At 45.2% G+C, this 15,016-nt stretch overlaps 1 protein-coding gene across 2 annotated transcripts in view; it reads right to left on the bottom strand.

The window, feature by feature from the left end:
* Positions 1-2,885: 2,885 nt before the first annotated feature.
* EBPL (EBP like) overlaps positions 2,886-15,016 on the bottom strand; it is a 29,105-nt gene continuing 16,974 nt past the window's right edge. The window contains exons 1-3 of one of the 2 annotated variants that reach the window (XR_001885935.1): positions 12,022-12,121; positions 5,220-5,358; positions 2,886-3,367 (exon numbers count right to left, since the gene is read on the bottom strand). Coding sequence is in view for 1 of the 2 variants with exons in the window: in XM_017873756.1 (XP_017729245.1) it covers positions 3,127-3,367; positions 5,220-5,358 (380 nt within the window). In the remaining variant the exon portion in view is untranslated. Of the gene's footprint in view, positions 3,368-5,219; positions 5,359-12,021; positions 12,122-15,016 lie in introns of those variants that run through there. The other variant, XM_017873756.1, reaches the window with a different exon arrangement.

Genomic DNA, 15,016 nt, shown 5'->3' with positions numbered 1-15,016 from the left:
ACCATGAGAAACCACCTTCATGATCTAATCGCCTCCCACCAGGCCCCTCCTCCAACACTGGGAATTACAATTCAACATGGGATCTGGATGGTGACACAGAACCGTGTCAGGTGATGTAAAATTCACTTCCTCACAAAGGTTTCTGACTATAGTTAAAACACATCAGCCTGAGTTCAGCCCATGGGGAAGGAAAAAATAACTACTGATAATGAACCAGAAAATCTGACTGAATAAATTACCAAATAAAATGATATTATGAACAAAAATAAAAGTACACCCTGAGCAACATAGTGAGATCTTGTTTCTATCAAAAACTTAAATTAGCTGGGCTTGGTGGCACATGCCTATAGTTCCAGCTGCTTGAGAGGTTGAGGTGGGAGGTTTGCTTGAGCCTGAGAGGTTGAGACTGCAGTGAGCCATGATCTCGCCACTGCACTCCAGTGATAGGGCAAGACCCTGTCTCAATATAAATAAATAAAAAAGTATAACATATATACAGAAAAGTACACAATTTATAAATGTACAGCCAAATGAATTATCACAAATTATAACTACCCCAAATGAAAAAAAACAGGACATTACCAGAAGCCCCTATGACTTCTCCCAGCACTGTACCCATTTTGTCCCCAAAGGCAATTTCCATCCTGATTTCTTGATTTTCATTTTTTTATTTTGGTTTTATAGAGACAAGGTCTCACTAGGCTGGCCTCGAATTCCTGGACTCAAACAATCCTCCCTCCTCACCCTCCCAAAGTGCTGGGATTACAAGTGTGAGCCATTGTGCCTGGCCATCCTCATTTCTAACACCATCAATTCATTTTATGTGTTTTTAAATTTTACATCAATCGAATCACAGACTATGTATTCTTTTGGTGGCTCCTTTTGCTCCTCATTATGTCTGCAAAATTTCTCCAGGTTATTATGAGTAGCAGAAGGCTGTTCATTTTCTTTAGAGACAGGGTCTTGCTCAGTCGCCCCAGCTGGAGTGCAATGGAGTAATCACAGCTCACTGCAGCCTTGACTTCCCAGGCTCAGGTAATCCTCCCCACTCAACCTCCTGAGTAGCTGGGACAACCTCCTGAGTAGCCACCAAACCTAGCTAATTTTTTTCATTTGTGGAGTGAGGGTCTCACTATGTTGCTCAAGGTTAGTCTTGAACTCCTGGGCTCAAGTGATCCTCCCGCCTTGGCCTCCCAAAGCACTGGGATTACAGGCATGAGCCATCATGTCCAGCTGGTTGTTGGGCATGCTGTACAGTAATTCGTTTATGTATATATAACTTACTCATTTAGATTTTTTCCAGTTTGGGATTATTATGAATAATGCTGCCATTTTGGTGTATATACTAAGCATTTCTGTGAGGTACATACCTAGGAGTCAAATTGCTGGGTTACAGGATATAGACGCTTGGCTAAGCTCTGGGGATGACTACGGGGTGACCACAGAATGGACCACCCCTAAGGGCAGTACTACCAATGAGGCCACCACTGGGGCTACTCGGCCCAGAGACCCTTTATTCCTGCTGCTCCAGCCTTGACTGCCTCTTGACACCCAGGGAGTTGGACACTTTGTGTTTTTTTTGTTTTTTTTTTTTTGAGACAGAGTCTCGCTCTGTCGCCCAGGCTGGAGTGCAGTGGCCAGATCTCAGCTCACTGCAAGCTCCGCCTCCCGGGTTTACGCCATTCTCCTGCCTCAGCCTCCCGAGTAGCTGGGACTACAGGCGCCCGCCACCACGCCCGGCTAGTTTTTTGTATTTTTTAGTAGAGACGGGGTTTCACTGTGTTAGCCAGGATGGTCTCGATCTCCTGACCTTGTGATCCGCCCGTCTCAGCCTCCCAAAGTGCTGGGATTACAGGCTTGAGGCACCGCGCCCGGCCAGACACTTTGTATACTAATGCCAAACTCTCACATTTCCATGACCTTACTTGTCTGCACAAAACAGAAAAGAGGGAGAGAGAGAGGGGGTGGTGGGGAGAGAGAGAGAGGGAGGGAAGAAGACAGGAGAGAGAGACAGAGAGAAACAGTAGAAAGTAGTCTCTATATTTTCACTCTCCAAATCTCTCAAGTACTTCTGAAAAGGTAAAACCAATCTAGCATCTGGGACCAGGGCCTGCAGCCTCTGCAGGGTAGGAAGCCAACCTAGGAGAGTGGAACATAGAGTAGGCTATCAGAGCTACAGCATCCGCCACAACATACCAAGGGCCTGGTCTATATGCTGGGCAAGGCAGAGATCAGATCTGTGAGCTTAAGAGTCCAGTAAGAAAGGCAAGCGCTGAACAAGTTAATGTAAGTACCTGCTCCCCAGCCACCACAGAACTGCTAATTCATCTCCCAGACAAGTGTTTTCTGAAACACAATGTAATCACACGTCCCTCTTGGTGCTGAGGGTAAGTGCCAAATTGGTGCTTTCCTTCTCTCAATTCTGTAGAAGGTTAGGGCATGCATTTTCCATATTTATGTCATGTTCATCTTATTATTTCTCACTCTCACTTTCCCTATGTTCCTATTTCCTGATTTACTTTTCATTATAATGTATTACATATTTCTGCAAGGCATCTCTAATCTTCCTCCTTGAAAAAGGACAGATATAAATCAATCCTCTATCTGCGTGGGCCCCCAATGCTTACCCATTTACCCAGGAGGAGTCAGCTCACTCACCAGCTCCTATTTTCATGTTTTGTTGGGTTCACAAATTTTAAATAGTATAAATATAAAAACAGAAGCTTTCAATTCATTTCTGGTTTCACATTGGTAACCAAAAAAGACTAGTAAGAAGATTAAAAGATGAGGCAAGAACATGTCCTTTGGAATAAAAAATTAATATAACACTACAGTATTCTACAATAATTGGTTTTACTAATGTGGAACAATTAATACGAGCCATAAAATGTATAATTAAACATTTTATTATTACAAATTCAAATCTGTTCTCTTTTCCCTATATCACCATTTATTTGAACAACAACACAATGAAAACTGGTCGCCTTAAAACCAATTTGAAAAAGGTTGTTCAGGAGCAACAATACAAAAACGAAGTGTAGACTGGAATGTGTCACATTTTGGCCAAAAAGATTTGATTCATTCTGGCTCATAAAGTTAGATAATGGTGTTTATGGTTTTGAAAGTTCACTGAAACTTTTTCACTGAACTGGTTTCTTTCTGATGCATTTTCTTGAGTTCTACCCACGACTGCCACAGTAGCAGTCCTGGGATCAGAACCCACACACCGTTAAAAAAAAACAGGTAAACCCAACAGTAGAGCCAGTTGCTGGTGTTGAGGTTGGGGCTTCTGGTGAGCCACTCTGGGAGGAAGGTCATCCAGCAGCCATACAACTCGCACACGCACAGGGTGATCTGCAGGAAATGCCTGTTGGAGAGAAAGAAGCCCAGATGAACCACCAGCTTGGCACAGTTTGACATCAGAGTCATGGTATCTTGTCTGTAATGGCAGCATCAACAGTCTTTGCTATGAAAACCTCCCTAAGTTGGGCCTCAGGTGTTGGGTGGTGCTATTTTGATGGGGGCAAGTCAATCTAATTAATGAAGGCTCATTCTTTCCTTAGGGGAGCAACACTGCACTTTCTAGATTATTCTCAGAGTTAAATAAGGACCCTCAGGGATCCTGACCCATTCTTAGCGAAATTTAGTCAGATCACACCTGACTTAGCACAGAGAGGCCTGACTGTGAATCTCACCAAGAGCCATTATAAAAGGGGAGAGTGAGTAATAACCCCTTCCTCAAACAGTGTAGCGCAGACTCTATGAGATATGAGGATAAAGAGCCCAGCACTGGGCAAGTAAGTGCTCAATAATGCAAATATTACCAATGTTTGAAATAATAAACACATAGGCACATGTAGTAAGTTTGCAACCGTAGTCATGGAGTGAAAAATATGTCAAGGTACCAAGGAAAATTTAATTTTATTGCCAACTATCTCTCTAAAAGTGGGTGGGGAAGGAAGCTTTAAATAAGACTTCTTCATTACAAGATGGTGGAAAACTGAATGCAGCTGTGCCTACTTGACATTGTTTTAGGGATTCATCTCAGGATAGCAATCTATTCACCCCAGGCCACTTTGTCCCTAAGGAAAGAAAAGGAAGGGAGGAGAGTTTATAGTCTCTCAGAGTCTGATAGGATGGATACCTTTTAATCTTTCTTCTTTTTTTTTTTGACACAGAGTCTCGCTCTGTCACCCAGGTTGGAGTGCAGTGGAACCAACATGGCTCACTGCAACCTCCACCTCCCAGGTTCAAGCAATTCTCCTGCCTCAGCCTCCTGAGCAGCTGGGGCTACAGGCGCCCGCCACCATGCCTGGCTGGCTAATTTTTGTATTTTGAGTAGAGATGGGGTTTCACCATGTTGCCAGGTTGGTCTCAAACTTCTGATCTTGTGATCTGCCTGCCTCGGCCTCCCAAAGCGCTGGGATTATCGGCGTGAACCACCGCACCCAGCCTCTCTGCACTCTGCCCACCCCATACCCTTCACAATCTGCTTCTGAGAAGATTTCTTATTTATCTAGCAAGTCTGACTCCGAATTATGTAAGATAATTTACTTTTTGTCAAGTGGGACAGGAGTTTTCTTAAATGATTTGGGGGGAAAAGGATGGACGTATTACCATTTTATTCTCCAAAGTATTGGTGGCAAATCATCCAAAAGTGTTAGCACCATTCTTGCCTCTACAGAGTCTAGGTTGTTATTAGAATAATATTTCTCATATTTTTGATTCAGAAAAGTCTGAAATGATCCTAGTAGCACCATCACACTTATCTCACATCAAATAATTTTCATTTCTATTCTGGTTTTTTTTTTTGGAGACAGGGTCTTACTATGTCACCCAGGTTGGAGTGCAGTGGCGTGATCATGGCTTCCTGCAGCCTTGACCTCCCAGGCTCAAATGATCCTCCCACCTCTGCCTCCTAAGTATCTGGGACTACAGGCACATGCCACTATGCCTAATTTTTAAATTTTTTATTCCCTGTAGAGACAGGGTCTCACTGTGTTGCCTAGGCTGGTCTCAAACTCCTGAGATCAGGTGATCCTCCCACCTCAGCCTCTCAAAGTGCTGGGATTACAGGCGTGAGCCACTGTGCCAGACCTCTATTCTTCTATCTTTTATCTAACAAATACATGTGGTCACAACCTACTCCAAAGGTCACCTAAGTGTTGGGACATGTAATGTTTCCCCTCCTTCCAGCAGGACGGAAGAAGGGCACCTACCGGTAATGTTTTTCTTTGACTATGGCATAAATGAGGAACAATGCCAGAGACCCATCCAGCGCGACGGTCAGAATTTCCACAGACACAATGGTTGGATCGAAATAAACCCATCTTGCATCAGCTTTGCCATATTCTTTCCCTAAAGACAAAATCCATGTTATTACTCAAATGGCAACAGTTTTTATGACAGTCCATGGAAATGACCTTTCTTTCCTTTAAGGTGGAGATAAAATGAGTTATCGCCACTCTCTGCATTCTTCACGATGCCTTAGTGGAAGGCAGGAGAAGCCCTGGGACCAAAATGCATTTACCACCTGACACAAGCACTAAGAACAGCAGCAGGTTACAGGTGTCCAATCATTCAGTTTCCAGCATGCTTTCACATACGCGCCCTCCTCAGCCCCACCCTCTTCAACGTAAGTAGCAGAATTTTAAAAGAATTCAACATGGTCAGATTTTGCAAAGACAATCTCCAGTCATGATCTTGGTAAATACATTGTAATTCCTTACTTCAAAATTTCCATATAAATTCTGTAAGTCTAATGGAGATGTGGGAAATTTGCTATGAAGGACATGTTTATAAAAGACACATTTATGGCCAGGTATGGTGGCTCATGCCTGTAATCCCAGCACTTTGGGAGGCCGAGGTGGGCAGATCACGAGGTCAGGAGATCAAGACTATCCTGACTAACACGGTGAAACCCCGTCTCTACTAAAAATACAAAAAATTAGCCGGGCATGGTGGCGGGTGCCTGTAGTCCCAGCTACTCCGGAGGCTGAGACAGGAGAATGGCGTGAAACCAGGAGGCGGAGCTTGCAGTGAGCCAAGATAGCGCCACTGCACTCCAGCCCGGGCGACAGAGCGAGACTCCGTCTCAAAACAAAACAAAAAAAACCATGTTTGTTGGCCAGGCACGGTGGCTCACACCTGTAATCCCAGCACTTTGGGAGGCCAAAGTGGGTGGATCACTTGAGGTCAGGAGTTTGGGACCAGTCCAGCCAATGTAGTGAAACCCTGTCTCCACTAAAAATACAAAATTTAGCTGGGCGTGGTGGCACATGCCAGTAATCTCAGCTACTTGGGAGGCTGAGGCAAGAGAATCACTAGAACCTGGGAGGCGGAGGTTGCAGTGAGCTGAGATCGCACCACTGCACTCCAGCCTGGGCAACAAGAGCTAGACCCTGTCTCAAAACAACAACACGTTTATTAATAACAGAATAGAAACTAGGTGCTGAAGGGACAGTGGGCAGCGGGGGGAGGAGAGAGCCCGGACTGCAGAATGAATCAGAGTGGGCAGAGGGGGGTCTGCGCCCACAGGGACAGGGGACTCACAGTGGCCCTCACACAGTCTCAGCTGTGCTGCTTGGGGAGCCAGTGTGCTCTTAGAGATCCATCCAGACCCATTATCAGAATGATTTCTTCTTGGGAACACCATGACTCAGAGTCTTTTTAGGGCTGGAATGATGGCCAGGTATTGTAGAGGCCATTAAAAATTATTTAATTATTTTCTTTTCTTTTTTTTTTTTTTTTTGAGACGGAGTCTTGCTCTGCCACCCAGGCTGGAGTGCAGTGGCCGGATCTCAGCTCACTGCAAGCTCCGCCTCCCGGGTTTACGCCATTCTCCTGCCTCAGCCTCCCGAGTAGCTGGGACCACAGGTGCCCGCCACCTCGCCCGGCTAGTTTTTTGTATTTTAATTAGAGACAGGGTTTCACCGTGTTAGCCAGGATGGTCTCGATCTCCTGACCTCGTGATCCGCCCGTCTCGGCCTCCCAAAGTGCTGGGATTACAGGCTTGAGCCACTGCGCCTGGCTAATTATTTTCTTAATGTATAAAAGTAATACATGCTGGTCCTAAGACCTCAAATGACTACAGCGAAAAAGATGGAAGTGATGACCTCGTCTCCCCCTTTAGTACTATCTCGCATTATCCAGAAAAGGTGTGATGGCCACAGAGGAGCCCGTGATCTGCTACTGAGCAGCACACAGCTCTTTTCTCATAAAGGTCAGAGGAAGGACCCCCTGGGGCCTGGGACAAAGGTTTCTAACAAAAGGCTGCCCTAAGAGAAAGGACAATAAGAGGACTCGCTATTTAACGGGACACCACACAAGGCACGCGCCGGGGGGATGTTCCGTGAGAGGCCACCGGGAGTCAGCAACCTGCCCTTAGCCAGCTGTCTGTCGTCTCCTGTGCCCTTCACTAACTAACTGGAAAACACTGTCATATTGAAACGTTTCTCCCCTAAATTTAAATATACATACAATAGGTGAAATATACCAGTTAGTGCAACTAAAATCTAATAAAATATCACTTGAGTAAAATGTCAGTTCTTCAGGAACAAAAAGAGATATTGACCAAGTGTTTTTTTTTTTTTGAAAAGGAGTCTCACTGTTGCCCAGCCAGGAGTGCAATGGCACAATCTCGGCTCACTGCAACCTCCGCCTCCCAGGTTCAAGTGATCCTCCAGCCTCAGCCTCCCAAGTAGCTGGGACTACAGGAACCCACCACCACACCCAGCTAATACTGACTGACCGAGACGGAGTCTCACTCTGTCGCCCAGGCTAGAGTGCAATGGTCAGATCTCAGCTCGCTGCAACCTCCACCTCCTGCATTCAAGTGATTCTCCTGCCTCAGCCTCCCAATAGCTAGGATTACAGGCATGTGCCACCATGCCTGGCTAATTTTGTATTTTCAATAGAGATGGGGTTTCACCATGTTGGTCAGGCTAGTCTCAAACTCCCGACCTCAGGTGATCTACCTGCCTTGGCCTCCCAAAATGCTGGGATTACATGCTTGAGCCACTGCACCTGGCCTAATTTTTGTATTTTTAGTAGAGACAGGGTTTCACAATGTTGGCCAGGCTGGTCTCAAACTCCTAACCTCAAGTGATCCATCCGTCTCGGCCTCCCAAAATGCTGGGATTACAGGCGTGGGCCACCGTGCCCAACCTTCAACAAGTCTTTTTTTTAGCATTTGGAAGTGCTGTGGTAGGCCCCAAGAATGCAGCTGCAAGTAGGACCAAATGTCGGCCCTTAGTGGCCCACATTTTAGTGAGGCTGAAAACCAGGCAGTGCTGGCTAGAGAATACGAGGGCAGGGAAGAAGTGGCACTGAAGCCAGACTACAAACGTCAGGGAAGACTTCCTGGAGGAGGTGTTTTGATCACTGCCCTCTTCCCTGTTGGTGAGGGATGGACTTCTGCCTGAGGGCCATGGTGATGGCTGAACACACAACACCCGACACTGGGCAGATGAGATGGAGGAGGTTTATTAGTCACATACACTTGTGGCCTGGGGAAGGTGGTCATCTCGCCATGCAGGGCCACATAGGGGTTGTACCTGGGAACAGTGATCGGGCAGGGGCCACAAAGGCAGGCTTTGCAGTAACAAGAGGAGGGGGTGGGTTGAGCCCTGGTTCCTGAGAAAGGATGTGATTGGCTTGTTTGGATAATTCCAAGGGCAGACTGGTGGGAACTGAAGCTTGCTACTGAGGGGACAAGCAGGCACTGAGCCTGCTCCCCTTGACAGGGGGAGCTTATATGTGGAAGCAGAGTGGGGAGGCAGACTTGCAGTTTGGTCATTTGAGGGCCCCCTGGATCTCACCAGATATCAAAACAGACATAATACTGAATCCTGGCCAGGCAGAATGGCTCACACCTGTAATCCCAGCATTCTGAGAGGCCGAGGCAGGTGGATCACTTGAGGTCAGGAGTTTGAGACCAGCTTGGCTAACATGGTGAAACCCTGTCTCTATTAAAATACAAAAATTAGCCGGGCATGGTGGTACACACATGTAGTTCTAGCTACTAGGGAGGCTGAGGCAGGAGAATCACTTGAACCAGGAGGCAGAGGTGTAGTGAGCCAACATTGAGCCACTGTACTCCAGCCTAGGAGACAGAGAGAGATTCTGTTTAAAATAATAATAATAAGAAGAAAAAAGCAGACATAATAGTGAATCCTAATTTCAGGCCTTATACCACAAGAGGTGACTCCAAATCTGAGTGAAAAATAAGGGTGTTTCAGGGAGGAGCATGTGCAAAGCCTGTAGCTGAGGGAATACAGTGTGTCTGAATCTACAGACAGTTTAGCAGAGCTGACAGTGGGGAAGGTTAATGCCTGAGAGGAAAGTAGGGGACGGAGAGTAAGGGGCCCTGGAATCCACCAGTCCCAGTGCATCTCCCTGTGGCATCTCCCTCTGGCAGTCCCTCTGGTATCTCCTCTACTGCTAAACTTTGACCATCTCTTTGCTTATTAAACACTGAAACAATAAATAGGCAAATAGCAGCATGAAAGAGCCTGATGATATGATAATTTCCATTGATTCTGTGACTGATAACGGGGCTTAGGTGAGGTTTACAGGGAAAAGATGCAAACTAAGGATCAGGGTAGATTTCCTCAACCAGAGCCATTGTTGTGTCCTCAACCAGAGAGTGGAGACCAGGAGACACTGAGTATTCATGACGTTTATGGCCAGCCCTGCATCCCAGTGAAGCCAAGGTCAGAACACAGGTCATCCTCAGAAGGTCCTGCTCTAGACACACAGTATCAGAATCTGCATTTGAGTAAGATTCCCAGGTGATTTGGGGCACTTTGGAGTCTGGGAAGTACTACTTGCTTTACATTTTCTACTGGATTTTTACTTTCATGAAAATAAAGGACACCTTCATTAAATGAGTTTTACTGCATTTTGGTTTTAGAAATAGGGTATCACTGTGTTGCTCTGGCTAAACTCCTTAACTCAAACTCCTGGGCTCAAATAATCCTTCTGCCTCAGCCTCCCAAGTAGCTAGGGCTCCAGGCTCGAGCCACTGCACCCAGCTAGTTTTCACTTCTTTAAGGTGCGTAATGTAAATGTGAAGATGATGGAGAAAGCCTGTGTTAGACATTTGCATTTCATGGGATTGAGCCAAATCTGGGCTGTTTGCTTTCTCTCATGCCAGGCAGGGCAGCCAGAGGAGGAGGTGTCAGCACAGCATCTGGCAAAGAGGAGAAGAGGACGCTCAGCAGGAGGAGCCATGACTCAGGCTGGGGTCAGCAGCCTCTGGGCTTCACCAGCAATCCCCGAGCAGAGTTTAATGCAGCCGATCAAAAGTGCATAGCTGCATTCAGCTGGGCCCCTGGATCTGAAATGGCTCCACTCCGGTCAAGGGGACTCAGACTCCTTGGCTAGGACTTGAGGCATCAAAGATGACACCTTTTCCTTTGGGAAGTACTAATGAGCCTACTCAATTCCTAACACTAGTGGTAAACAGGAGTCCCCCACACAGATCCTAGCTGGAAATGATTTCTGAGTCACGAAAAGAAATGAGATAAACAGGATGGGTGCGGTGTCTCACACCTGTAATCCCAGCACTTTGGGAAGCCGAGGCGGGCAGATCACAAGGTCAGGAGATCGAGACCATCCTGGCTAACATGGTGAAACCCTGTCTCTACTGAAAATACAAAATATTAGCCGGGCGTGGTGGCGGGCACCTGTAGTCCCAGCTACTCAGGAGGCTGAGACAGGAGAATGATGGCATGAACCCAGGAGGCAGAGCTTGCAGTGAGCCAAGATCGTGCCACTGCACTTCAGCCTGGGCGACAGAGTGAGACTCCGTCTCAAAAAAAAAAAAAAAAAAAAAAAAAAAAAAAAAAAATGATGCAAAGTTTCAGAAGCAAAACCTGAAAGCAGTTATCCTGAGAAAGGCAGTTTTATAAAGTGGCAAAAAAAAAAATAACTGTTGGTATTGACACAGTACATGGTAAGACATCGACACTAATTGACTGACAATGAGCAAGAAGACTTTTGGAAAGGATCTATAAGACCACAAAAAAGTATGTACAATAAAAAGAAAGTTGATATTAAAAGTATGGGAAAAGCACCCAGTTTAAATGCTACAAGTTCTTCCATCTGCACTCACTACCAACTTTTTTTTTTTTTTTTGAAAGGGAGTCTTGCTCTATTGCCCAGGCTGGAGTGCAGAGGTGCGATCTTGGCTCACTGCAAGCTCCGCCTCCCGGGTTCACACCATTCTCCTGCCTTAGCCTCCCGAGTAGCTGGGACTACAGGTGCCCGCCACCATGCCTGGCTAATTTTTTGTATTTTTAGTAAAGATGGGGTTTCACTGTGTTAGCCAGGATGGTCTCCATCTCGTGACCTTGTGATCTGCCCACCTCGGCCTCCCAAAGTGCTGGGTTTACAGGCGTGAGCCACTGCACCCAGCCACTCACTAGCAACATTTTTCATTTTATGTATTGTTTTATAGAGATGAACTCTTGCTCTGTCACCTGGGCTGGAGTGCAGTGGTACAACTGTGGCTCAATGCAGCCTTGAACTTCTAGACTCAAAAGATTCTCCCGCCTCAGCCTCCTGAGTAGCTGGGACTACAGGTGTGCACCACCACACCTGGCTCATTTAAAAATCTTTTTTTAAAGATAGGGTCTTGCTGTGTTGCCCAGGCTCAAATATTGTTTAACATACAGCTTTATTAAGATGTAATTCACATGCCACACAATCTACCTATTTAAAGAATTGGTTTTAGTATAATCACAGGTTTGAATCACCACAATCTAATTTTAGAACATTTCATTACCCCAAAAAGAAACCTGTGCCCATTAGCAGTCACTCCTCATTTCCCCTCAACACTCCCACCCCTACCCTCATTCCCAGGCAACCAGTAATCTACAATGTCTCTACAGATTCACCTCTTCTGGACATTTCATATAAACGAAATCATACACTATGTGATAGAGGCATTTATTTGACAGTCACACTTGCAATAAACCTCCTCCAACATTTCAAACACAAACATTTTTAGTTACTTACATAAAGAAGCAATCAAGCCATCGGAATTTGCAACGTTTCCTACTAAAGACAAGTAGACAAAAGGGCCTTCCTAGAGAGGAGAAAATGAAGACATGCTCTAATACAGCATCACAACCACAGGATGGCACCGTAGACACATGGCATTGCCTGGCTCCACCCCCCACCCTTCTCCATGGCTCACATCCTGGCCAGAGCCTGGGAACATCCACACAACCTTGTGGGATGCGATCCTGGGGCCTGGTTACCCGGATCTTGGAAGTGGGTATGTCTCACCCTAATGTACTATTAATGTTGTTTTTCAGTGATTGGCATTGTAAAAGCAGAGATGTGTTCTTTTGCGGAAAAAGTGAAATTTTTGCATAAGAGTTTATTGTATTAAATAGAGTAAGCTCTAGATTATTCCAGGGATCTTAAGTCTTTGATTAGAACCTCACAGAAGTTCACTTTTTTTTTTTTTTTACCTCAAAAAAATCTAAGATCTTAAAGAGAAAGGCAATTGAGTTTATACCAGCATTGAGCAATCCTCCCCCCTCTCCTATATATGGGCAAGTTTAGGAAGATTTAAAACAGTTACAGGCTACATTTACCATTCAGGTAATAAAATACCTGCAATTACACTTAGTATTTTCCCATCACTGAAGTGCTTCTTTGCCTAAGATTTCTAAAACAAAATAGCTAGAAGCCACTGGGATATCTAATGGTCATGTTGCTCCTTTGAACACATTTTGCTGCTGGTCAATAGCACTTTTTTCTCATTCCTTTTAAACAAAACAATCACTTGTATGACATTAAAACTGGGTCCTGCCTCCCCAGAGGTCACCACTCTCAATCACGTCTCTTTGCAGTTCCCATGGTGATGTCATAATATACTTACACTATTTCCTTCAACTGCTAGCGGGAAAAGCTATTGTTTCATAGATACTCCTTCCCCTCCCGTTTCCAGTCCTTCGAGTTCCTGATGTATTATTTTATTACTTACTCAAATTTGTAACTTAAAACCTGAAAAACTCAGCTCACTCACTCATCAATGTCGTGCAGTCTCTGGGCTTCTTAACCATGTAAGAGTATGACAGCCTCTACCAGGTTCCCCGCACTCTGTTTCCATCTCTCAATTTCTGTCCAGTTTGCTTGTGCATTGTTAAGACTGATTACATGTCCTTTCTTGTTCTCTAAACATATTTGTCTTCCCTGTTTTATCTATAACTGGATTCTACAAGCTGAAAAGCCAATTAACAGTACAATGTTGTGATTATGGAAACAGCGTTCACTGTAATAGGCCACAATTTCTTTCCTTAGGGATCCCGCATCCTGACTCCTGTGTCATTTAAGGATAATGCTGCAAATGAAAAATCCTTTTTTTTTTTCCTGAGATAGTCTCACTCTGAAGCACAGGCTGGAGTGCGGTGGTACGATCTCTGCTCACTGCAACCTCCACCTTCTGAGTTCAAGCAATTCTCCTACCTCAGCCTCCTGAGTAGCTGAGATTACAGGTGCCCGCAATCACGCCTGGCTAATTTTTGTGTTTCTAGTAGAGATGCGGTTTCCCCATGTTGGCCAGGCTGGTCTCGAACTCCTAACCTCAGGTGATTTGCCCTCCTCGGTCTCCCAAACTGCTGGGATTACAGGCGTGAGCCACTGTGCCTAGCCCAAAATATCCTTTCTTCATGAATTTCTCAAAATCATGCTACATTTTAGTTTGCTTCATATTTGGGCCATGACTTTCTTATGTTTATTCTACAGTTTATAATTACTTTTTTTTTTTTCTGATTGAGAAGAGACCTTTCTCCCCAGCTCATGAAATCTTCCAGCTTTTTACTGATTTTAATCTCTGCTTGAACAGAGGCTTTGAGGTTGGTTTATTTTGTCTTGTTTTGGCACTCTTTGCAAGTTGCTTAATTGGTAAATGTGGTTTATCTGAGTATATGTAAAAGTCGTATTCTTTTTTTTTTTTTTGAGACAGAATCTCGCTCTGTCGCCCAGGGTAGAGTGCAGTGGTGTGATCTTGGACTTGGCTCACTGCAACCTCCGCCTCCTGGGTTCAAGCGATTCCAGTGCCTCAGCCTCTCAAGTAGCTGGGACCACAGGCATGTGACACTACACTCAGCTAATTTTTGTCATTTTTAGTAGAGATGGGATTTCACCATGTTAGCCAGGCTGGTTTCAAACTCATGGCCTCAAGTGATTTGCCTGCCTCAGCCTCCCAAAGTGCTAGGATTACAGGTGTGAGTCACCGTGCCAGGCTCCAAAAATCATATCCTTTAAAGGACATTTAAAAAAATCGTATGAGACAAATAGCTGTGTTTATAAACAAATAAGTACTCCCCAGTCCACTTACTTTGCAACACTTTATTTTTACCAGCCAATTTTTTATTTTTAGCAGAACCATAGGGTGAAATCCATACCACTTCCTTGTTTTGGCTTGAGAACTTTCTAGACAAAGCACATCCACTGGGCTGGCCAGTGGGGCAATGGGGCTGGGCTGAATTTGACCCTCTCTAGGCCTCAGGCCATCTATCCGTAAGATGAAGGACTTCTTTCCTATAGATTGTGAATCTCATCCTAAAACTAAATGCAACCTCCACTGGCGACCTCTTCTACTGGACTCATTAATAAGACGTGGAGTCTGACACTAGATCGCAGACCTTTCCCCAGAAGCAACTCTGGGTAAGAGCAAGATGGGGATCTGGAAATCAGTAATATGCAGGAACCTATGAGTCTATAACAAATCCGTTTCCTTTTACATCTACCTGTTGAAGTTCTATTCATTTTTCAAATCCCAGCCCCAACTCCCTTCTTCANTTTTTGAAAGGGAGTCTTGCTCTATTGCCCAGGCTGGAGTGCAGAGGTGCGATCTTGGCTCACTGCAAGCTCCGCCTCCCGGGTTCACACCATTCTCCTGCCTTAGCCTCCCGAGTAGCTGGGACTACAGGTGCCCGCCACCATGCCTGGCTAATTTTTTGTATTTTTAGTAAAGATGGGGTTTCACTGTGTTAGC

This window comes from Rhinopithecus bieti, unplaced genomic scaffold, assembly GCF_001698545.2.
Source record: "Rhinopithecus bieti isolate Rb0 unplaced genomic scaffold, ASM169854v2 scaffold_7398, whole genome shotgun sequence".
Lineage (NCBI taxonomy): Eukaryota > Metazoa > Chordata > Mammalia > Primates > Cercopithecidae > Rhinopithecus > Rhinopithecus bieti.
The sequence above is the reverse complement of the archived record's forward strand: the minus strand, read 5'-3'. Positions and strand labels throughout refer to the sequence as shown.